General features: G+C 42.2%; 1 protein-coding gene across 8 annotated transcripts in view; it reads left to right on the forward strand.

Annotated features, from left to right (window-relative positions):
• Positions 1 to 5,846: 5,846 nt before the first annotated feature.
• Positions 5,847 to 18,253, forward strand: part of DPY19L3 (dpy-19 like C-mannosyltransferase 3) — a 75,265-nt gene continuing 62,858 nt past the window's right edge. For 4 of the 8 annotated variants that reach the window (XR_015145733.1, XR_015145734.1, XM_086351709.1 and 1 more), the window contains exons 1-3: positions 6,475 to 6,614; positions 8,397 to 8,538; positions 11,941 to 12,074. Coding sequence is in view for 3 of the 8 variants with exons in the window: in XM_086351709.1 (XP_086207835.1) it covers positions 8,436 to 8,538; positions 11,941 to 12,074 (237 nt within the window). In the remaining 5 variants the exon portion in view is untranslated. Of the gene's footprint in view, positions 5,985 to 6,460; positions 6,615 to 8,396; positions 8,539 to 11,940; positions 12,075 to 18,253 lie in introns of those variants that run through there. The other 4 variants (XM_086351714.1, XM_086351715.1, XM_086351710.1 and 1 more) reach the window with 3 other exon arrangements.

Raw genomic sequence — 18,253 nt, forward strand, 5'->3', positions numbered from 1 at the left:
GCTGGGTCATATGGTGGTTTTATTCATAGCTTTTTTTTTTTTCTAATTTTATTTTTAAACTTTACATAATTGTATTAGTTTTGCCAAATATCAAAATGAATCCGCCACAGGTATACATATGTTCCCCATCCCGAACCCTCCTCCCTCCTCCCTCCCCATACCATCCCTCTGGGTCGTCCCAGTGCACCAGCCCCAAGCATCCAGCATCGTGCATCAAACCTTTTTAAGGAATCTCCATACTGTCCTCCATAGTGGCTGTATCAATTCACATTCACACCAACAGTGCAAGACGCTCCCTTTTCTCCACACCCTCTCCAGCATGTATTGTCTGCAGACTTTTTGATGATGGCCATTCTGATTGGAGTGAGGTGATATCTCATTGTAGTTTGAACTTGCATTTCTCTAATAATGAGTGATGTTGAGCATCTTTTCATGTGTCTGTTAGCCATCTGTATGTCTTCTTTGGAGAAATGTCTAAGTCTTTTTCCCACTTTTTTATTGGGTTGTTTGTTTTTCTGGCATTGAGTTGTATGAGCTGCTTGTATATTTTGGAAATTAATCCTATGTCAGCATAGACAGCATATTAAAAAGCAGAGACATTACTTTACCAACAAAGGTCTGTCTAGTCAAAACTATGGTTTTTCCAGTAGTCATGTATGGATGTGAGAGTTGGCCTATAAAGAAAGCTGAGCACCGAAGAGTTGATGCTTTTGAACTGTGGTGTTGGAGAAGACTCTTGAGAGTCCTCTGGACTGCAAGGAGATCCAACCAGTCCATCCTAAAGGAAATTAGTCCTGAATATTCATTGGAAAGACTGAAGCTGAAGCTCCAATACTTTGGCTACCTGATGCACAGAACTGGCTCATTGGAAAAGACCCTGATGCTGGGAAAGATTGAAGGCAGGAGGAGCAGGGGGTGACACAGGATGAGATGGTTGGATGGCATCACCGATGTGATGGACTTGTGTTTTGAGTAGGCTCTGGGAGTTGGTGATGGACAGGGAAGCCTGGTGTGCTGCAGTCCATGGTGTCGCCAAGAGTCAGACACGACTGAGTGACTGAACTGTTTGACTGAACCTGCCAATAGAGCTACCATATGATGCAGCAATCCCACTCCTGGGCATATATCTGGAGGAAAACATGATTCAAAAGGATACATGCACGCCAGTGTTCACTGCAGCACTATTTACAATAGCCAAGACACGGAGGCAACCCAAATGTCCACTGACAGATGAATGAATAAAGATGTGGTACGTACGTGCAATGGAATATTACTCGGCCAGTAAAAAGAATGAAACAATGCCATTTTTTACAACATGGATGGACCTGGAGATTATCATATTAAGTGAAGTAAATCAGACAGAGACACACAAATATCATATCACTTATATACAGTATGTTTTTTTTAATGTTACAAACGATCTTATTTACAAAACAGAAACAGACTCACAGACTTAGAAAATGAATTTATGGTTACCAGGGGTGAAATGTGGAGGGGAGGATAGATAAGTAGTTTGGGATTGACATGTACACACTACTATATTTAAAACAGATAATCAGTGAGTTCAATTCAGTCGCTCAGTCATGTCTGACTCTTTGCAACCCTATGGACTGCAGCACTCCAGGCTTCCCTGTCCATCACCAATTCCCCGGGCTTGCTCAAACTCAGGTCCATCAAGTCGGTGATGCCATCCAACCATCTTATCCTCTGTCATCCCCTCCTCCTCCTGCCTTCAGTCTTCCCCAGCATCAAGGTCTTTTCCAGTGAGTCAGTTCTTTGCATCATGTGGCCAAAGGATTGGAGTTTCAGCTTTAGCATCAGTCCTTCAATGAATATTCAGGACTGACTTCCTTTAGGATTGACTGGTTTGATCTCCTTGCAAGGACCTATTGTAAAATAATAATAATACACTATGCAGAACTGTTGCACACTAGCTCTTTTTTATAATCATTTAAACAGGTGTTTACAAACAGGCCATATACATACAAGAATTAGTATGTGATACAGATAATTCAAATCAGTAAGAATGAAGGTGAAACAAGTGATTCTCCGATTTAAAAAACTATCAGATCTCTATCACTCCTATTAATTTTAAAACTAGTAAAAAGTATTTTAAAAATTTTACAATCTTGGGATGGTGAAAGTTTTCCTAAGCATAGCAAAAAACCCAGAAGCTATAAAGGGAAGAGGATAGGTTTGACGACATAAAATGGAAAATCAGTGCACAGTTAACACACAGTATGAAGCACACAACACTGGGAGGAGATCTGCATGTTAATGACAAAAATTAATATCCACAATCTACAAATAATCCTGGGACATAAAGAGTAAATCGACGACTGGTTGAAGAACATGAAAAGATAAATCATGGAAAAAAGCAATACAAAGTCAATAATCTCCCGATATAACTATCTCCACCTCAGCAATACATCTAAAGTGATATATCATTTGTCACCTAAGATTGGCAAAGATGAAAAACAGCCATTGTTGCCAAGGACATGGGAGAAATAAGCACCATAACGCACACTGGTGCAAGTGTAAAGTCACAGAGGTTTTAACCTTTTTGGAATGTAGTTTGCCAATGTTTATCCTAATTGAAAATATGAGTTCTACCAATTATAATTCTAGAAATATATCCTAAAAAATTATATAAGGATATTCTCTATAGCATTACTTGTAATAGGATAGAGCTAGAAATCATGTAAATGTCAAATTACAGGGAAATATTAAATGATGATAAATATATCATATCCATATGATATAATGGATAATATATCCATATGGAGGATGACTACTGTATTGATTAGCCATCATGGTGTAACAAAACTACCCCCAAATCCCTTCAGCTATATCAAAAATAAACATTTACTATTCTCACCATCAGATATTTGGGAGTGGCACAGAGGGCCTGGACCTGGCAGGTCTTGCTCTGAGGTGGCTCACTCACACAGCAGGCTGGTTGTTGGTCAGAGGCCAGGTGCTGCCCATGGGGCCTTCACTACAGGCTGTGTGAATGTCCTCTCAACACAGGGGCTGGTGGCCCTATAGTTGAACAGTCCCGGAGAGGCTAAGCTAACACTGGGATGTCTTTTATGACCTGGACTCAGAAATCCCACAGTGTCACTTCCACCATATCCTATGCATCACATAGAACAGCTGTATTCAGTGAGAGGGGAGTATATAAATACCAAGCAGCAAGGATCATTTAAGCTGAAATTTAAAGGCTGAATAGTAAATAAGTCAGGCAAGACCACTTATAAATACTTGGAAATTTATGAACAGGAAGTAGAGATGAGGCTGGAGAGGTAAATGGAGCCTGATTCATGGCAGTACTTAGAAACTTGTTAAGGAGCTTGATTTTTATAGAAAGCCAGTAAGCCACCAAAAGATTTATGTCTTAGTAAGATCAGTTTGGTTATTATATGGAGGGTTGGAGGGTGGATTGAGTGGACAAAGCCAGGGACCAGGAACCAGAGGCAAGGCGATCTGTCAGCAGGTTACTGAAATGATCCAGACAGAAAGATAGTAACTTGGATTACAGTACTGGCTCAAGAGAGGGAGAAAAGTTGGGCAAGGTCTGAGATATTTAGGAATAAACCCGATGGGACTCAGTATTTGACTAGGTATTTGTGCTACACAACAGGGAGAAATAAAGTTTGTTTCCTAGGTTACTGGCAATTAGGTACATGGGGGTATGTGGGAGGAAAAGTAGTTTGGGGGATTAGAGAAAGTTTAATTTTAAACAAGGTGAGTTTGAGGTGCTTTGTACACATGGAAATTTCCAACAGGCACTGAACATATGGGACCTGAAGGTGAGGAGCTATGCCTTGACATAAAAACTTATGAGTCACCACAATATCACTGGAAACTGGAGACATGAGCCAGAGAGGAAAAGGAGCTTACAAAAGACTGAAAAGGAATGCCAGAAATCAAACCTGAGTATTCACTGGAAGGACTGATGCTGAAGCTGAAGCTCCAATACTTTGGCCACCTGATTCGAAGATCCAACTCATTGGAAAAGTCCCTGATGGTGGAAAAGATTGAGGACAGGAGGAGGACATGAGACGGTTGGACGGTACCACCGACGCTACGGACATGAGTTTGAGTGAACTCCAGGAGACCCTGAAGGACAGGGAACCCTGGGTTGCTGCAGTCCATGGGGTTGCAAAGAGTCGGACATGACTTAACAGACTGAACAAGACAAAGAAGGAATACCAGGAGAGTCTATTGCCGCAGAAAACAGGAGTGGTCCAGAGTGTTCACACTACTAAGCCAAACAACTTAAAAACTGAACAGACATCGTGCATGAGAAGAAAGCCGGTGGAGTAGAGCGCTCTCTCCATTGGTCCAGGCAAGATGCTTTTATGGGAAAGATGTGAACAGCATTAATGACTTCTGGTGCAGTGCTTCTCAGTGTGACGTACATGCAAGTTGAGGATTATACTAAAATGCAGGTTTCTGATTCAGCAGGTTTTGGGGAGAGCTGGAGATCCAGCATTTCTAAGGTCCTAGGTAATGCCAACACCGCTGGTCCACAGATCACATTTTGAATAGCAAGGTCCTGATATGGGTCTCAAACTTTGCTGAACACAGACTCACATGGAGAACTTCTACAGATTCTCAGTCCCTGACCCCTACAGATTATGATTCAATAGGCGTGGAGAGACTCTGATAATTTCCAACAAGCTGCCCATGATGACGCAGGTTTCCAGACCATACTTTTTGAGTTGACCTGTTTCAGCACAACTTAACTGTTGCTGACCCCAACAAAGGAAAAGCCAGAGTCCACTGTTGTTTCAAAACATAATGCAAACAAGAAGTGCTCACCTCTGCGGTCACAGTCCATGATCAGAGCTCAGCGGGGGCTAAGGTCTACCACTCATTACCCATCACCCCCACAGCCACAACTGCTGTATCAGAATGAAGAATTCATTCTTAATTAACTTATTTATTACCAAGACTTACTCTCTGCAGTGGGTGTCTGTTTCTCTCAAAGCTGTATCTTGTTTAGTAAAACCATTTCATATTAAAACAACAAGCAGCTGCTAACAAACAGTATTTCCTTTACTCAAAAGATACATGTTTCACAACAGACTCACGAAAATTTATTAATAAGAAAAAAATCCTATATAAGAAGGGGGGAATCCCTATTTAATGAGGAATCAACTCACATATGTATTTATTAAGCACACAAATGTATTTTACTACTGCATCTTAAGGTGAAATAGGCGGATTATAAATACACAGTCCCTGTTCGCAGGTCCACACCATGAAGTAAAGACACCAACAATCATGTTGAAACATGACAAACACCATCTGAAAAAACAGCTGACATTTAGTTTTATTAAAACAACCCAGCAGTTACCTCAATCCATACTCACAGAATGTGTTATTAACAGCAACAGACACACAAAGGAGGAGAAAAATATTAAACAGGGGTAACTAGGAAAGGCACCTGGCTGAAGTAATTCCTGGAATTAAACAGATGGGCAGCCTTTTCACAGGTGGAGGACCTAGAAGACCGTTTAACAAAAATGAATTAACATGTGCTCTGAGAATCTGCTGACAAAGGCTTTACCTACTGTTCATCGCAGTGTGATTAAGAAAGATATTTACGTAGACAGAAGAGTAAAAGCCCCCCAAAAAGCTGACACCAGTTTGGAGACACTCGAGTAACACAGGAGAGTAAAAAGAGGAACATACTGTTTTCTAGAAGAGAAAATTGGGAAGAAGATACTGCTCGCCGCCCCCAAAAAAGGGCATCTATAGAGATACGAAATTATCTCTGTAGGTACTCTCGCTGGCAGTCGGTGAAAGACTTCCAAGCACAGATCAGCGACAGCTGAGGCCTGGGGAGTTTGCCAAGACCGGGGAAGGGGTGCGCAGGCCCTGCCACCCAGGAAGCTGAGAGAAGTCCGAGTGGTCGGAGAAGCTGCTTCCGTCCGTCGGGCCCTTTACCCGCCCCTCCGGATCGACCAGCACAGGTGACAGGCGGGCGCCGGCGGAAAGAACAGTTTTCTGCTCCCCGCCCACCTTCCCCCTGGGGCACGAAGAGGTGCCACGGCTCCGCGGTCCGACCCGAGCCACCCTTCCTCGCAGCTCGGCCCTCTTCCCCCGAGCCCCACCGCTCGCTCTGGTCCCGGGGTGGTGGACGTCTGCGTGGAGGAAGCTGGCCTCCGGCCCTGCGGTCTGCAGCACGAGTCCAGTGCTCTTCCCGGGGTCCCGGGTGCCGTGGAGATAGCTGTATCCCACACGCTAGGACGTTCTGGAGACCGGAAGTGGGCTGCTTCCTTCCGGTCGGCGCCGCACGAGACGGGGCGGGGCGTCCCGAGAGGGGGCGGGGGCCCGCGCTGACGGACGGCTCCCGGGACCTATGGGCGCGGCCACAGCGGCCCGGCCTCCCCGGCGCGCCCCCTCCCCGGGGCGGCAGACGCCCCCCAGCCCCCCATTTCCAGGGTGCTGCACAAGGCTCCGCGGCTGCGGGGTACAGGCGGTACCCACGGCGCGTTGCAGGCCGTGGTGAGGCCGCCCACCCGCGACCCTCTGCGCCCCCGGCCGGCCCGCCGCCTTCCTTCCCGGTCCCGAGCCACGCTCGAGGACGGCTGAGGCTCCAGGTTTGTGGTTGCGTGTCGGGCCGCGGGCGGCGCGAAGGGACGCTTGGGCGCCAGGCTTCGGCGGTCTGGGACTGTCCGGCGGGCGGGCGGGTGGCTGGCGCTGCGCCTTTGCCTGGTGGTGTTCGGCCGGATCAGCCGCAAAGACCGAAAGCCCACTGGCCGCCACGCTCAGTCGCGCAGTCTGGGGGCGCGGCCCCGCCCCTCGTGGTGTCTTGGGGCACCCGATTTGGGACGGGTCGCCCCCTGTCCACCCGACGTGCGGGGCCGGGGGCAGCAACTCTGGAGAGAGCAAGTTTGCCGAGGGCGGGGCGCCTTCTTGGGCGACTTCTTGCTTTGGCCACGCGGGCGGAGGGAGGGCCTGGGTGGTCTCCGGCCTCGGCGGCCACGCCACTTCCTGGGTGAGTCCGGGCGAGTTACTGAACTTCTCCGGCCCCTCGGCTGCCGGCGGGGACGGCTGGTACTGTAGGGTTGGGCTGCGGAGGTGAGCTGAACAACGTGCCCTGCAGCGCCCCGGATGTCCAGTACGCGCTGGTCCTTCTAAGCAATGGAGGAAAAAAGCACCGCTGTCGTTTCCCTTTTCAAACATTAAGATAGCGTAGCTCGTAATTTAGTGGGGAAACTTTTGTTCCATGGATTCATGCAATTATCACACATAGTTGACACTTAAATATTTGTTGCCGTCTGTCCTAACATGTTACAGTGTATCCGTTGTGGGATTTTTTTACAACTCCGCTCGGAGCCTCTTTCTGAGCATGACTGTAGGATGAGGTAACTTGGGGATAAGCTCATCTATGGAGGTACGACTTTGCCGACACTCCTTTTCTGTCTCGTTGCTCCAGATTCTCCATTTTCCGTGTTTGCACCGAAGTCTGTTTTGCCTCAGGTTTTTTTGCTTGTTTGAATGAATGAATGAATTGCATAATGTTGGATGATGTGTTCTTTTCAATAGAGCAACTCGTTTACTTTTAGGAATTAATAAACTGCCCCAACTATCATGTCCGGCGGCCGGTCATAGTTGATAAATAATTAGTTAAGGCTGTTCATTCGTCGGAGGAGAGACGCAAGATGTTCTGGGGGACGGTAGCCAGCTTACTCACTGCCAGCACTCCCCCGCCTCCCACTTGCTGCTTCCAAACCAGGCTCCTGCTCCCTGCTGGCACTCCCACTGTTGCTCCCTGGCGGAGCAGCTGCCCTGATTGGCACACCCCCGCTGCCATCACCGCCCAGTCATATTCCTAAAGCTTCCAGAGTGTATTGTTTGAAGGAACACAGGTATCAGAATCCAGATATCTGAGACAAAACAGTATTTCAGTTCTTCAAAATCAGGCTATCAACAATGAACAGTTTATACTTAATACCATTTCCATGGTATGGCACTATAGAAAATGATAGGAAGCTACCTAATTATGTGACAAATTGCACGATGACTGCTATAACTCAGAAAGGGGAAGGATCAGTAGGGGTTGGTGCATCCCAGGAAAAGAAGACTTCCTAGAAGAAGGGCAGGGGTGTGTCTGTGATGCTCACCTGTGTTCCTAACTCTTGGCAGTGCCTGCCATAGAACAGGCGCTTTATAAATGTGGTTGTGTTAAAGAAATATTTGTGTTGTGTCTTGAGAGTAGCTTTGAATGCTAGTTAAGGTTTGGATGGGAAAATGGGAGGGCATGGTAAGCATGGGAAAATGGCTCAGGTAAAGTCTGTAAACACAGATGAGCGCTAGGGTGTATTTACTAGAGAGGGTACTCACACATGGCTGGTGGTTTACTTCTGTGTTGTTTGTAGGAGTGGTTGGAAGAACAATGCATGTGAGTCTTTGACACCATGATATCCATCAGGCAAAGAAAAGGAATACAAACCACAGAAGTTTCTGAGGATTACACGGCACAAGAAGAAAATGTGAAGTTGGAAGATAAATTGCCATCTAGTATGTGATTTAAATTAAAGCAGCATTTTGGATTGTTTTTTTTTTTTGTCTGCATATTGAAATAATCACTCTCCAACAGGAACAAAATTTGGAGAGACCTAATCGTTGAAGAAACTTGTTCTACTACCTGAGGGTTCTACAGATGATTTGATTGCAATCTGATAATATTCATTTTACAGTTATGCTTAGAATCCTTTGATTCACAGGTGTCTGTTCAGTATGATTATGCCAACCTGATCTTTTGACTTTCAGGGTAATACTTTTTCCCACTGTCCAGATTTTAGTCTCGTTCTTATTTTTCTGGTGTGTGTATGCTGCTCACAGTAGACAGCCTTACCTTGGATGAGTTTCTCAATTCATTAAAGTATTGAAAGATGAATCAAAACATTTTTTAATTTTTTATTTTCAGTCAAATTCCTGAATATTTTTTCTTTGCCTTTTTGGGGGGTGGGGAGGGCAGTGGTCAGAATTTGGTAAATTGTTTATACAGTGTTGAAGACTTTTGCTAAACCATGCATCAAATGACATTAATTGCCAACCTTTTGCTTTCTGAGTTGCTTTCTAAGACTGAGCATGTCAGGATTTTTAAAAGTAGGCATGAAGAAGTCCATGTCCGTCAGCCATTTTGGATATGACTGAGTTTATGTCGACTGCAGCTAGAGCTGCTAAGTCGCTTCAGTCGTGTCCGACTCTGTGCGACCCCATAGACGGCAGCCCACCAGGCTTACCCGTCCCTGGGATTCTCCAGGCAAGAACACTGGAGTGGGCTGCCATTTCCTTCTCCAGTGCATGAAAGTGAAAAGTGAAAGTGAAGTCGCTCAGTCGTGTCCGACTCTAGCGACCCCATGGACTGCAGCCCACCAGGCTCCTCCGTCCACGGGATTTTCCAGGCAAGAGTACTGGAGTGGGGTGCCATTGCCTTCTCCGCAGGTAGAGCTAGTAAAGTAATTTGGGGGTAGCAGTTTTATAAAGTTGAGCAGTCATGCCACTCGGCTGTTAGCAAATTGAGATAATGCAGAGTACTCTGTGAAAATCTGATACAAATACAAGTTCAAGTTTGTCCTTTTAAATTTTTGCCAAAAGTTTTACTTTCATTTTAGGTTGGAAGGATTCGTTAACAAAAGAAAACACTTGTCACACACAGTAAACAATTTCAGCATTTGATAGAGGATTGACTTAATTTCAATATACAGTCATTAAAAGAAGATAAATGGAAACAATAGAGAAAAGTAACAGCACATACATCACCAAATTGGGCTGACCAACATCCAGACTTAAACAGTGCTGGGCAGTCCCTCCTTAACAGCAAATCTGGTCTCTCAGTTGGGGAAGGATCCTGGGTGGTGTATTCACCCAACAGGCAAGATTTGAGATTGCAGTTAGGAGGACTCCCACTTATAATCCTGGGGCTTCCCTCATAGCTCAGTTGGCAGAGAATCCACCTGCAATGCAGGAGACCCCGGTTCGATTCCTGAGTTGGGAAGATCCCCTGGAGAAGGGATAGGCTCCCCACTCTAGTATTCTTGGGCTTCTCTGGTGGCTTAGCTGGTAAAGAATCCGCCTGCAATGCCGGAGACCTGGGTTGGATCCCTGGGTTGGGAAGATCCCCTGGAGAAGGGAAAGGCTACCCACTCCAGTATTCTGGCCTGGAGAATTCCATGGATTATACAGTCCATGGGGTCGCAAAGAGTCGGACACAACTGAGCGACTTTCACTTCCACTTTTCACTTTCATTTATAATCCCAGGCCACAAACTGATATCATCATTAGTTTGCACACAAAAATGCAGCTCTGGTTTTTCTTTAACTTTTATAATGCTGTTTGTTTTACCTTGTGAGTCACAAGACTTCTTAGACCCTGGGGGACTGGCCAGACCTCCGGGGCCCCAAAAATTTCAGGACGCACTCCCTTTCTTGTCTAAAGTGCCACCTGACTTGCTGTACTTGCAGGCAGGCACAGAATCAGGCACTGAACACCAGGCAGTGTTCAGGAAGGTCAGAAGCAGGTCAGAGACCTGCTGTCCTGCTTCTGAAGCCTGAACAAGATTTCCTCCATTTTAGTTTTGCTAACATTAAATTAAAACATAGCTTTGAGAATTGTTAATTCTACCAAAGCATTATTTGTCAGAAAAAAACAAAAGCAAAAAGGAAGGAACAGATATTCCCAGAAACCCACTAATCCTGAGATTACCACTTATGGCCCTTTGATTATCTCACAATCTGCATGTTGTTCTCTGTACATATATACCTACAAGCATTCAGATGTGGTTTTGCAAAATTGAGATCCTACATGCTGTTGTGTAACTTGCTATCTTTTTCTTATTATGATATATATGAACATACATCAGTCAGTGTATTTTAAAAATTTTGTCCGTGTTTAGTCACTGTGTAACTATAGCATAATTTCTTTAATTTCTTATTTAATATTTAGATGATTTTTAACCTTTTACCTCTACAAACTGAATTGTGATAAATATCCTCGTGGCCAAATGTTTTGTTTAAAACTGTTTAGGGCATATGCCTAGATTTAGAATTATTGTTCAAATAGGATGCTTGTGTCAGTGGCCTTTACTTCCTGTTGCCATGTTGCAGTGCAGAAAGGTATCAATTTATTCTAACACCAGCATTGTTTTTAAAATGTCTTTTTTGGTGTGTGTGTACACACCAAAACAGAATACTAAGCATTTTTAAGCTATCAAATTAGCTAGTATTGTAAAGTTATAGCTCTTTGTTTTGATTTCCATTTCTTTAATACTAACCTTTTTTTTTCTATTAATGTTATTGGCCATTTTTTCTTTTGTGCATTGCCTATTCTCATCATTAATCAATTTCCTACTGGAATATTCATTGCTGTATTATCTTGAAAGTATACTATATTAAGAATACTTAACCTTTCTTATATGTACTATGTTTCCTAGTTTATACGCCCTTTAACTTTAGTGTGATGGATTTTTTCCTATGGATTTTAAAATTTTAATCAAATTTTGGGGTAGCTTTTAATGAATAAACCACACATTTTAAGTAGATCATATAAAAGACTTTATATTTTAACTATAACACATTTATTCTTCCATTTAAGAAACTTATTAGCTAAAGTAGGTCAAACATGGGTCCTAGGTTTTAAGGTGAATGAGACAGTGTGCTTGTCTTCACAAAGTTCACATTCTAGTTGGCAAAATGGAGAAATGAACAGTTAGATACAGTGGTGGGAAAAGCTATAATAAAAGTATAGAAAGATCTGTGGAATCACAGAAAGGAGCCCCTAACTGTCTGCGGGGGACAAGGAGAACTTCTCCAACGACAGGCAGCTGGAACTTAGCATGCTTGACAGTCTGAAATAGAACTATTAACTGCTAAATCCTTTACTGATTTGGTTTTTCATCTGTTTTATTTTTTCTAAAAGGTTGTACCAATAGACGATTATGGAAGATTCTGTCATTTACAGTTGGCGGAACTGTTGCCCTGTGCGTTGGGCTTCTTACGTCTGTCTACCTGGCCACTTTACATGAGAATGACTTGTGGTTTTCTAATATTAAGGTATGAACATTGTATGATTTACCCATCAAGGTCTCCAGTAGTTAGTTAGCCATTTCGATGTATGACCAAGACAGTTTCATTTTGCCGTAAAGAATTCAGGCTCTTATGCTTGGATGCAGAGTAAAATGACTTTTGTTAATTTAAAATAACATCAGAAGTTTTATAGTCAAATGAGTTTTTCCATTTTCATTAATTTATTCCAATTATGTATCAGTTACTCTAAACCAGTATTTTTCAAACTGTATATTGTGAAAGTGGTGTAGTAGGTCATGAGTAACATTTTTCTTAATGAAATCAGATATAAGAGAATATGGTCACATAATAAGACTGATAATTATTTGTGAAACTTTTAACTATATGTATGTATATACAAAATGGGTCACAGTATAATTTTTTTCTGTTGGGTATAGAAAAAAAGTGGGGCGGGGGGGGGGCAGGGGGAGAAAGAAAGAAAGCCAAAGCAACTGTTCTAAACCAAGGAGTTTTAATCTGGCTCCATAGATGACCTTGATGTGGTATACCTTTCTAAAAGTATATACAAAAGATAAATGTCATTAGATTTTCAGGAGGGTCTGTGAGTCTTTAAACACCGGTTTTCTTATTGTCTTTCTCTCTCTCTCAACATTTCTATACATCCTTGAATTTGGCTTTGGTTCCGAGCCAGTATATCACTTAAAAGGAGACTTACATGTTGCCAGTGTTTTTCGTCCAAATATAGCTTGCTTTTCATCCAAAAATGTCATGATGTTTGACCTTATTTCCCACCATGACTTCTAATGACTAGTTGGTGATGAAGGTAAATTGACTTTCACGAGCAAAGTTTATCGTCTGTGAGAGTATTCAGAAGCATCTGTGCAGAATAGAAAGACAGTGTCCAGTGTTTTCCTGAATGTTTGGAGCTTCGGTTCCGTTATTGGAATGAGTCTCCAAAGGAGACTACTTTGAATGACAAGTTTTATTTTTACGAATAATGTCCAATATGTTTATTTTTTTAAACCTGTCATATTACTTTATAGGTATAGCAAGTATCTATGTATGTATCTTTTTACAAATGATCATGGTACCAAAGAATAATAATTCTTATCCTTCAATGACACTTGGTAGTTTTTCTTGTCAAGAAAAATTTTACTCACCTATGTCTTTTTAAAATGGAGTGCCTGTAAATAGATTCCCTGGAGATAAGAAATTTAAAACTTATTTAACACAAGTATTTTGAATAAAGCAGGGAATTTCCCCTTTGTGGGCGTAAAGCCAAAATTAAATGCTAGGAACTGTATAGCAAGGTAACAGGTGAAAGAGATCACATAATTTTAAAATGTAAGTTTAGTTCTTTAATTTAAAGCTGATAAGTGGCCTTACTAATATACCCCCTCATCAAGAAGCCTGAGGAAAAGGCCAGGTCATGTAGGGCTTTGTGGAGTGGGCAGGAATTGGAGAGAAATGGACAGAGACAAGAGTCAGAAGGATGTAATGATTGATCGTTTGTGTGGAGGACGATTGAGGAGGAAGAATCATCAGTGATGACCTTTCTCCTATTAGAAGGATAGATGGGTGGATCTTCATTCACTGTAATCATGAACCCCATGAGAAGAGAAGGTCTGGAGGAGACAGTAACACCTGACTAACGACCTGGAGTTAAGCCACTCTTCACAGGTTGATGGCACAGTCCTCCCCAAAACAGCCTCTCACGTCAGACACCAATCACAACTTTGGGGGTCCCCCAGCTACTCTCACTTCTGACCAACTGGCCATACATTCACTCAGGTAACACAGAACTCAGGGAAGCTCTGTACTTATCATTACAATTTTATTATAGAACTAGGATACAAATCAGAGCCAGCCAAAGGGAGAGGCACATCCGGCTAGCCTGGGAGAACCCCAGACTCAAAGTCTCCATTGTCCCATCTCCCAGAGTCAGGACATGACTGTTATGTTCTTGTATGGCAATATATAGAGTATTGCCAGCCAGAAAAACTTGCCTGAGCTCTGGTGTTGAGAGTTTTTACTGAGGTTTCATTATGTATGCATTATTAATTAAATCATTGACCACAAGGTCGAACTCAATCTCCAGCCCCTCTCCACTCCCCAGATGTTGGTCTGATATCTGCTGGCTCAATGCCCCAAGCCTCTGATGATATGGCTGGACTTTCTGGCTTGACCAACTCCCATCCTGAATCATCTCCTTAGCGAAAACTGTCTAGGGGTCCACCCTGAGTCACGTGTTAACACAAGCTATCAGATGTGGGCCAAGGAGCCCACCGTGAGTAACAAAGATACTCTTGTCACAGGGAAGTTCCAGGGCTCATTGGCTGCCCGCGGGAACAGGGGACAAAGGGCAACCAGTTCTTTATTATACAGGAGTCAGTGAGGCAAGAAATGACGAGTCTGGGTTTGGATACATTGTGAGTCACTTTCAAAACAATCCAAGTAAAGACCTAGAGTAAAGGAAGCTGGATTTATGGACCTGAAGGCAGGAATTCCATCTGTGTTGGAAACAGACACTTTGATGTTACCAGCTTGTGGTTGTGTGGGCAAGATTGTTTGAGGAGTATGTAGAGTGAGAAAAGAGACCCTACGCTGGATTCTGGCTGTGCCTCACATGGCATCTGGGAGAAGCCGTGAAAGAGGCCCATCCTCTGACAGGTTTCTCCTTCTCACCGTCAACCACCACCCCCAGCCCCTCAAGCTTAAAACTGGGCCAGAGTCTTGATGCTTTTTTTTTTTTGGTCTCTATTCAATCTCTCTCTCTCTTTCTCCCCTGTGTCACAAGAGGAGTCCTGAGATGTTGTAATCATTTCTCAAACCAGATTGCAGGCATTGGTTTATTTTTCCTCTTTGACCCATCTAAACCCAGCAATCTCCAGAACTCTGCACGGAAGGCAGTGATCTAAGCTTGCCCTGTCCAGTACAGCAGCCGCCAGCCAGGGGTAGCGGCGGAACACTGGAAATGCGGCTAGTGCAGCACAGGGACTAAGCTTCAAATTTTACCTAAGTTGAACTTTAATTTTCAAGTATGTATACATTCTCTGTTAATAAACCAATGACAATTGTAGCCATTATTGATCAGTGATTTACTTAGCCAAAAGAGAAGCTCATTTTCAGAGTTTATACCTAGATTTACTCCATTTCATCACCTTCATCTTGGAGGATTATGGAAGTATTTGAGACGTGTAAATCTGTTTTCCTCTTTTTTATTTGTGAGTTATAACTTACCAAAATTACTAGGCTACTTTTTTATGAAAATACTTTGATCTCTTGAACACCTTGAATTAGTTGTAATTATTCAGAGAGTACAGATATTGCTAATAAAATAGACTAATCACACATTCAGTTTATGCATTCAAAGTAATTTTTTTAAGTGATCATAACAATGTTAGTATTTAATATGTGGGAAACTCTGGAACAGAGAAACTGGAGAGCTGAAAAGGAGAAAATGTTGGTTTAAATGGTCCTAGAACATGTGTATGTAGTATCCTTTCGTAGCATATTTTTTTAATTAAAAAGTCATTTTCAGAGTATAAGAGCCTTTTTCAAATAACCTTAATTGAATGTCTGCTATGTGCTTGACCTTGTTTTAGGTGCATTTTACACATATTTTATTTAATCTGGCTGTTTCCAAAGCCCAAGCATTTTAACTCTAACTTGTCCTTTAAATGCAACCATGGTTGGTTTTTTTTTTTTTTTTTTTTCTGCTCTATATTATAAAAAAAACAAACTAAGAGAATTTAAAGCCCATACTCTTACTTGCTGTGCTGCCCTCACAGTGACCCGCACATCATCAGTGCTGAGTAGACAGTGCTCTTGTGGAGCAGGGTTAGCCTCTAAGGGTGAGGGAGTGGTGTAGCCTGGGGACCATGCTGCCGCAAAGAATCTGGTTGAAACCAGAGCCGAAGGGTGCAGCCTTCGGAGCTTGCCTTCAAGGTTGGTGCATGGTTAGCAATGGCAAGTGGGGAGCTGTTAATTGTGTTTATAACAATTTGTGTTCAGTAGGTACTAAAGTAAATATCTGTATGGTCTTGTTTGTTTTTGATTTTTGAACATGTATTTTTTTTAATTGCACAAACTATACTGTGATAGCAACAAAAACTTTTTCAATGAAAAACATTACTTGGTATTCATTACCTGTAACAGAAGACAGTTTTCACTTTCCCTTCCATTCTTCTTCATTCTGTATGTGTATATGTATTTTACTTATTTATGACTTCAATATAGGTAGTTTTTATAATGATCATATGCTTTTCAATATACAATTGTATATTTTCATGAACAATTATTATGTAAATAATGATAGCTATATAATTTAATCTTTTTGGCATTTTTATACCCTTGGTCATTTCACTGTTTCCTTGCTCCCCAGTTTGGGGTAGATTGTTTCTGACTGTGTGGGTAGAGCCCTAAAATTGCTTACTTCTCATTTTAAAGTGACAGGATAAAGATGTCATTTCTCTTCCTTTTTTTTAGAATTACTTCAGAGCAATTGAGAAAATGAAAAATAGTCAAATTCCTTCTTTGATGAAACTAAAGAGTCCTGTAATCTGGAATCGCAGTATATGAGGAAGGGCTGCCAAATTCAGTGAAACTCCTAGGAGTGTAGAAAGATGCTGAGAGAGGAATCTCAAAGCTGCAGATTTTAGAAAAACCTGCCAAAGTTTAGTCCTCCAAACTCACTGGCATATCCTAGGTTGGGGGGCGTGGTGGCTAATGGGACTGGATGTAAGGAGCAATGACGGAAGCTTTCCTGGAGACACTCTGATGTGAAAGAGAAACAAGATAGACAGGCTGAAACGCATCACAGAAACACGCCATTTTTATAAAAGTTTAGAAGTTTAGGAAGACCAGGATAAAGAGAGAAAACTTGCATTTTCAACAGCCCCACAGCTGCCAATCTCTGTTCAGTAAACTGAGGAGAAGACTAAAACCGCACTCTGTAATCCATTCTGAAGCACCAGAAAAATTCTTGCAGGCCTAAGTTATGGCCCAGGCCTCTCCCCGGTATGAACTTCTGACGTGTAGCTGATTGGGTAAGAACTTGCCACATTCAGAAATTACTTAATACTCAAAAAGGAGCTAGTACAGAATCTGTACAATGATACTGCAAGAAAAAAGGGAAGAGAAAATCAAGAGCAAATGACACATGAAGAATAGTCACCAGAAAACTTTTACAGCAGAGACAAGAAGGTTCTAGCCAATCCTGTCACACTGAAAAGCAAACATAATGCAGTGTTTGCCACTGTAGAAGGTGAATCCAGATTAGGAATATAGCAAGGTATGTACCATCTTTAAAGAGAAGTAGGAAGATGACAAAAGGAAATGAAACTTGAGCTGACAGAACTTAGTCAATAAATAGAATATTTAAAGATATAATAGAAATCATGACTACAGGAGGCCAGAACCTGCAGAAAGCACAGAGAAATGTTGGACAGGACTGATTACACAAAATAAAATTAGTAAAGTTAAAATATTAAAGAGAAGTGACAGCTGAGGAAAAACAGCACCCAGACTGCATAATTTGCATCCCAAAGGAACCAAAACCATGAAACAGGAAAAGAAAAAAAGTTTAAATGTGTAATTCAAGAAAACTTTCCAAAAATAAAAGACTTGAATCTACAAATTGAACAGGCACAGTGGGTCCCAGGAAGATTAGGCCTAGAAAAGTCGTTAGCAAGTTGTAGTTATGAAGTTGCTGTACTTGAGTAGTAAAGAACTTTTGGTCATCCAGACAAAAACATCAAGTTGCGTATAATAGGAGACAAAGGTCAACCTGGCTTCCAAGTTTTCCATAGTCACACCTAGTGCTCCAAGACCACGAATGATGTCTAAGAAAGGGGTTTGCATATTTTAACCCAATTACTCCACCATATATGAAGCACCATACACATTTTTTTGACTCTGAGAAACATGTATTTTTAACAACACTTGGAGAAGTTGGTAGAGGAAAAACTTTATCCTGTCAAGAGATAAAAGGCAAAACATTGATAGAAAAATTGTCAGTGAAGTTCAAATTTATTTAACTCTAGGACTAAGACTAAATAGTTACAGAACAAAACATATGTGAACAATGTGAACGAATTGAAAGTCACTCAGTCATGTCTGACTCTTTATGACGCTATGAAGTATACAATCCATGGAATTCTCCAGACCAGAATACTGGAGTGGCCCTTTCCTTCTCCAGGGGATCT

The sequence above is a fragment of the Bos grunniens genome, chromosome 18 (genome assembly GCF_055505025.1).
Source record: "Bos grunniens cultivar Pamir isolate PY7600 chromosome 18, Bosgru_T2T1.0, whole genome shotgun sequence".
In the NCBI taxonomy this organism is placed as follows: Eukaryota; Metazoa; Chordata; class Mammalia; order Artiodactyla; family Bovidae; genus Bos; species Bos grunniens.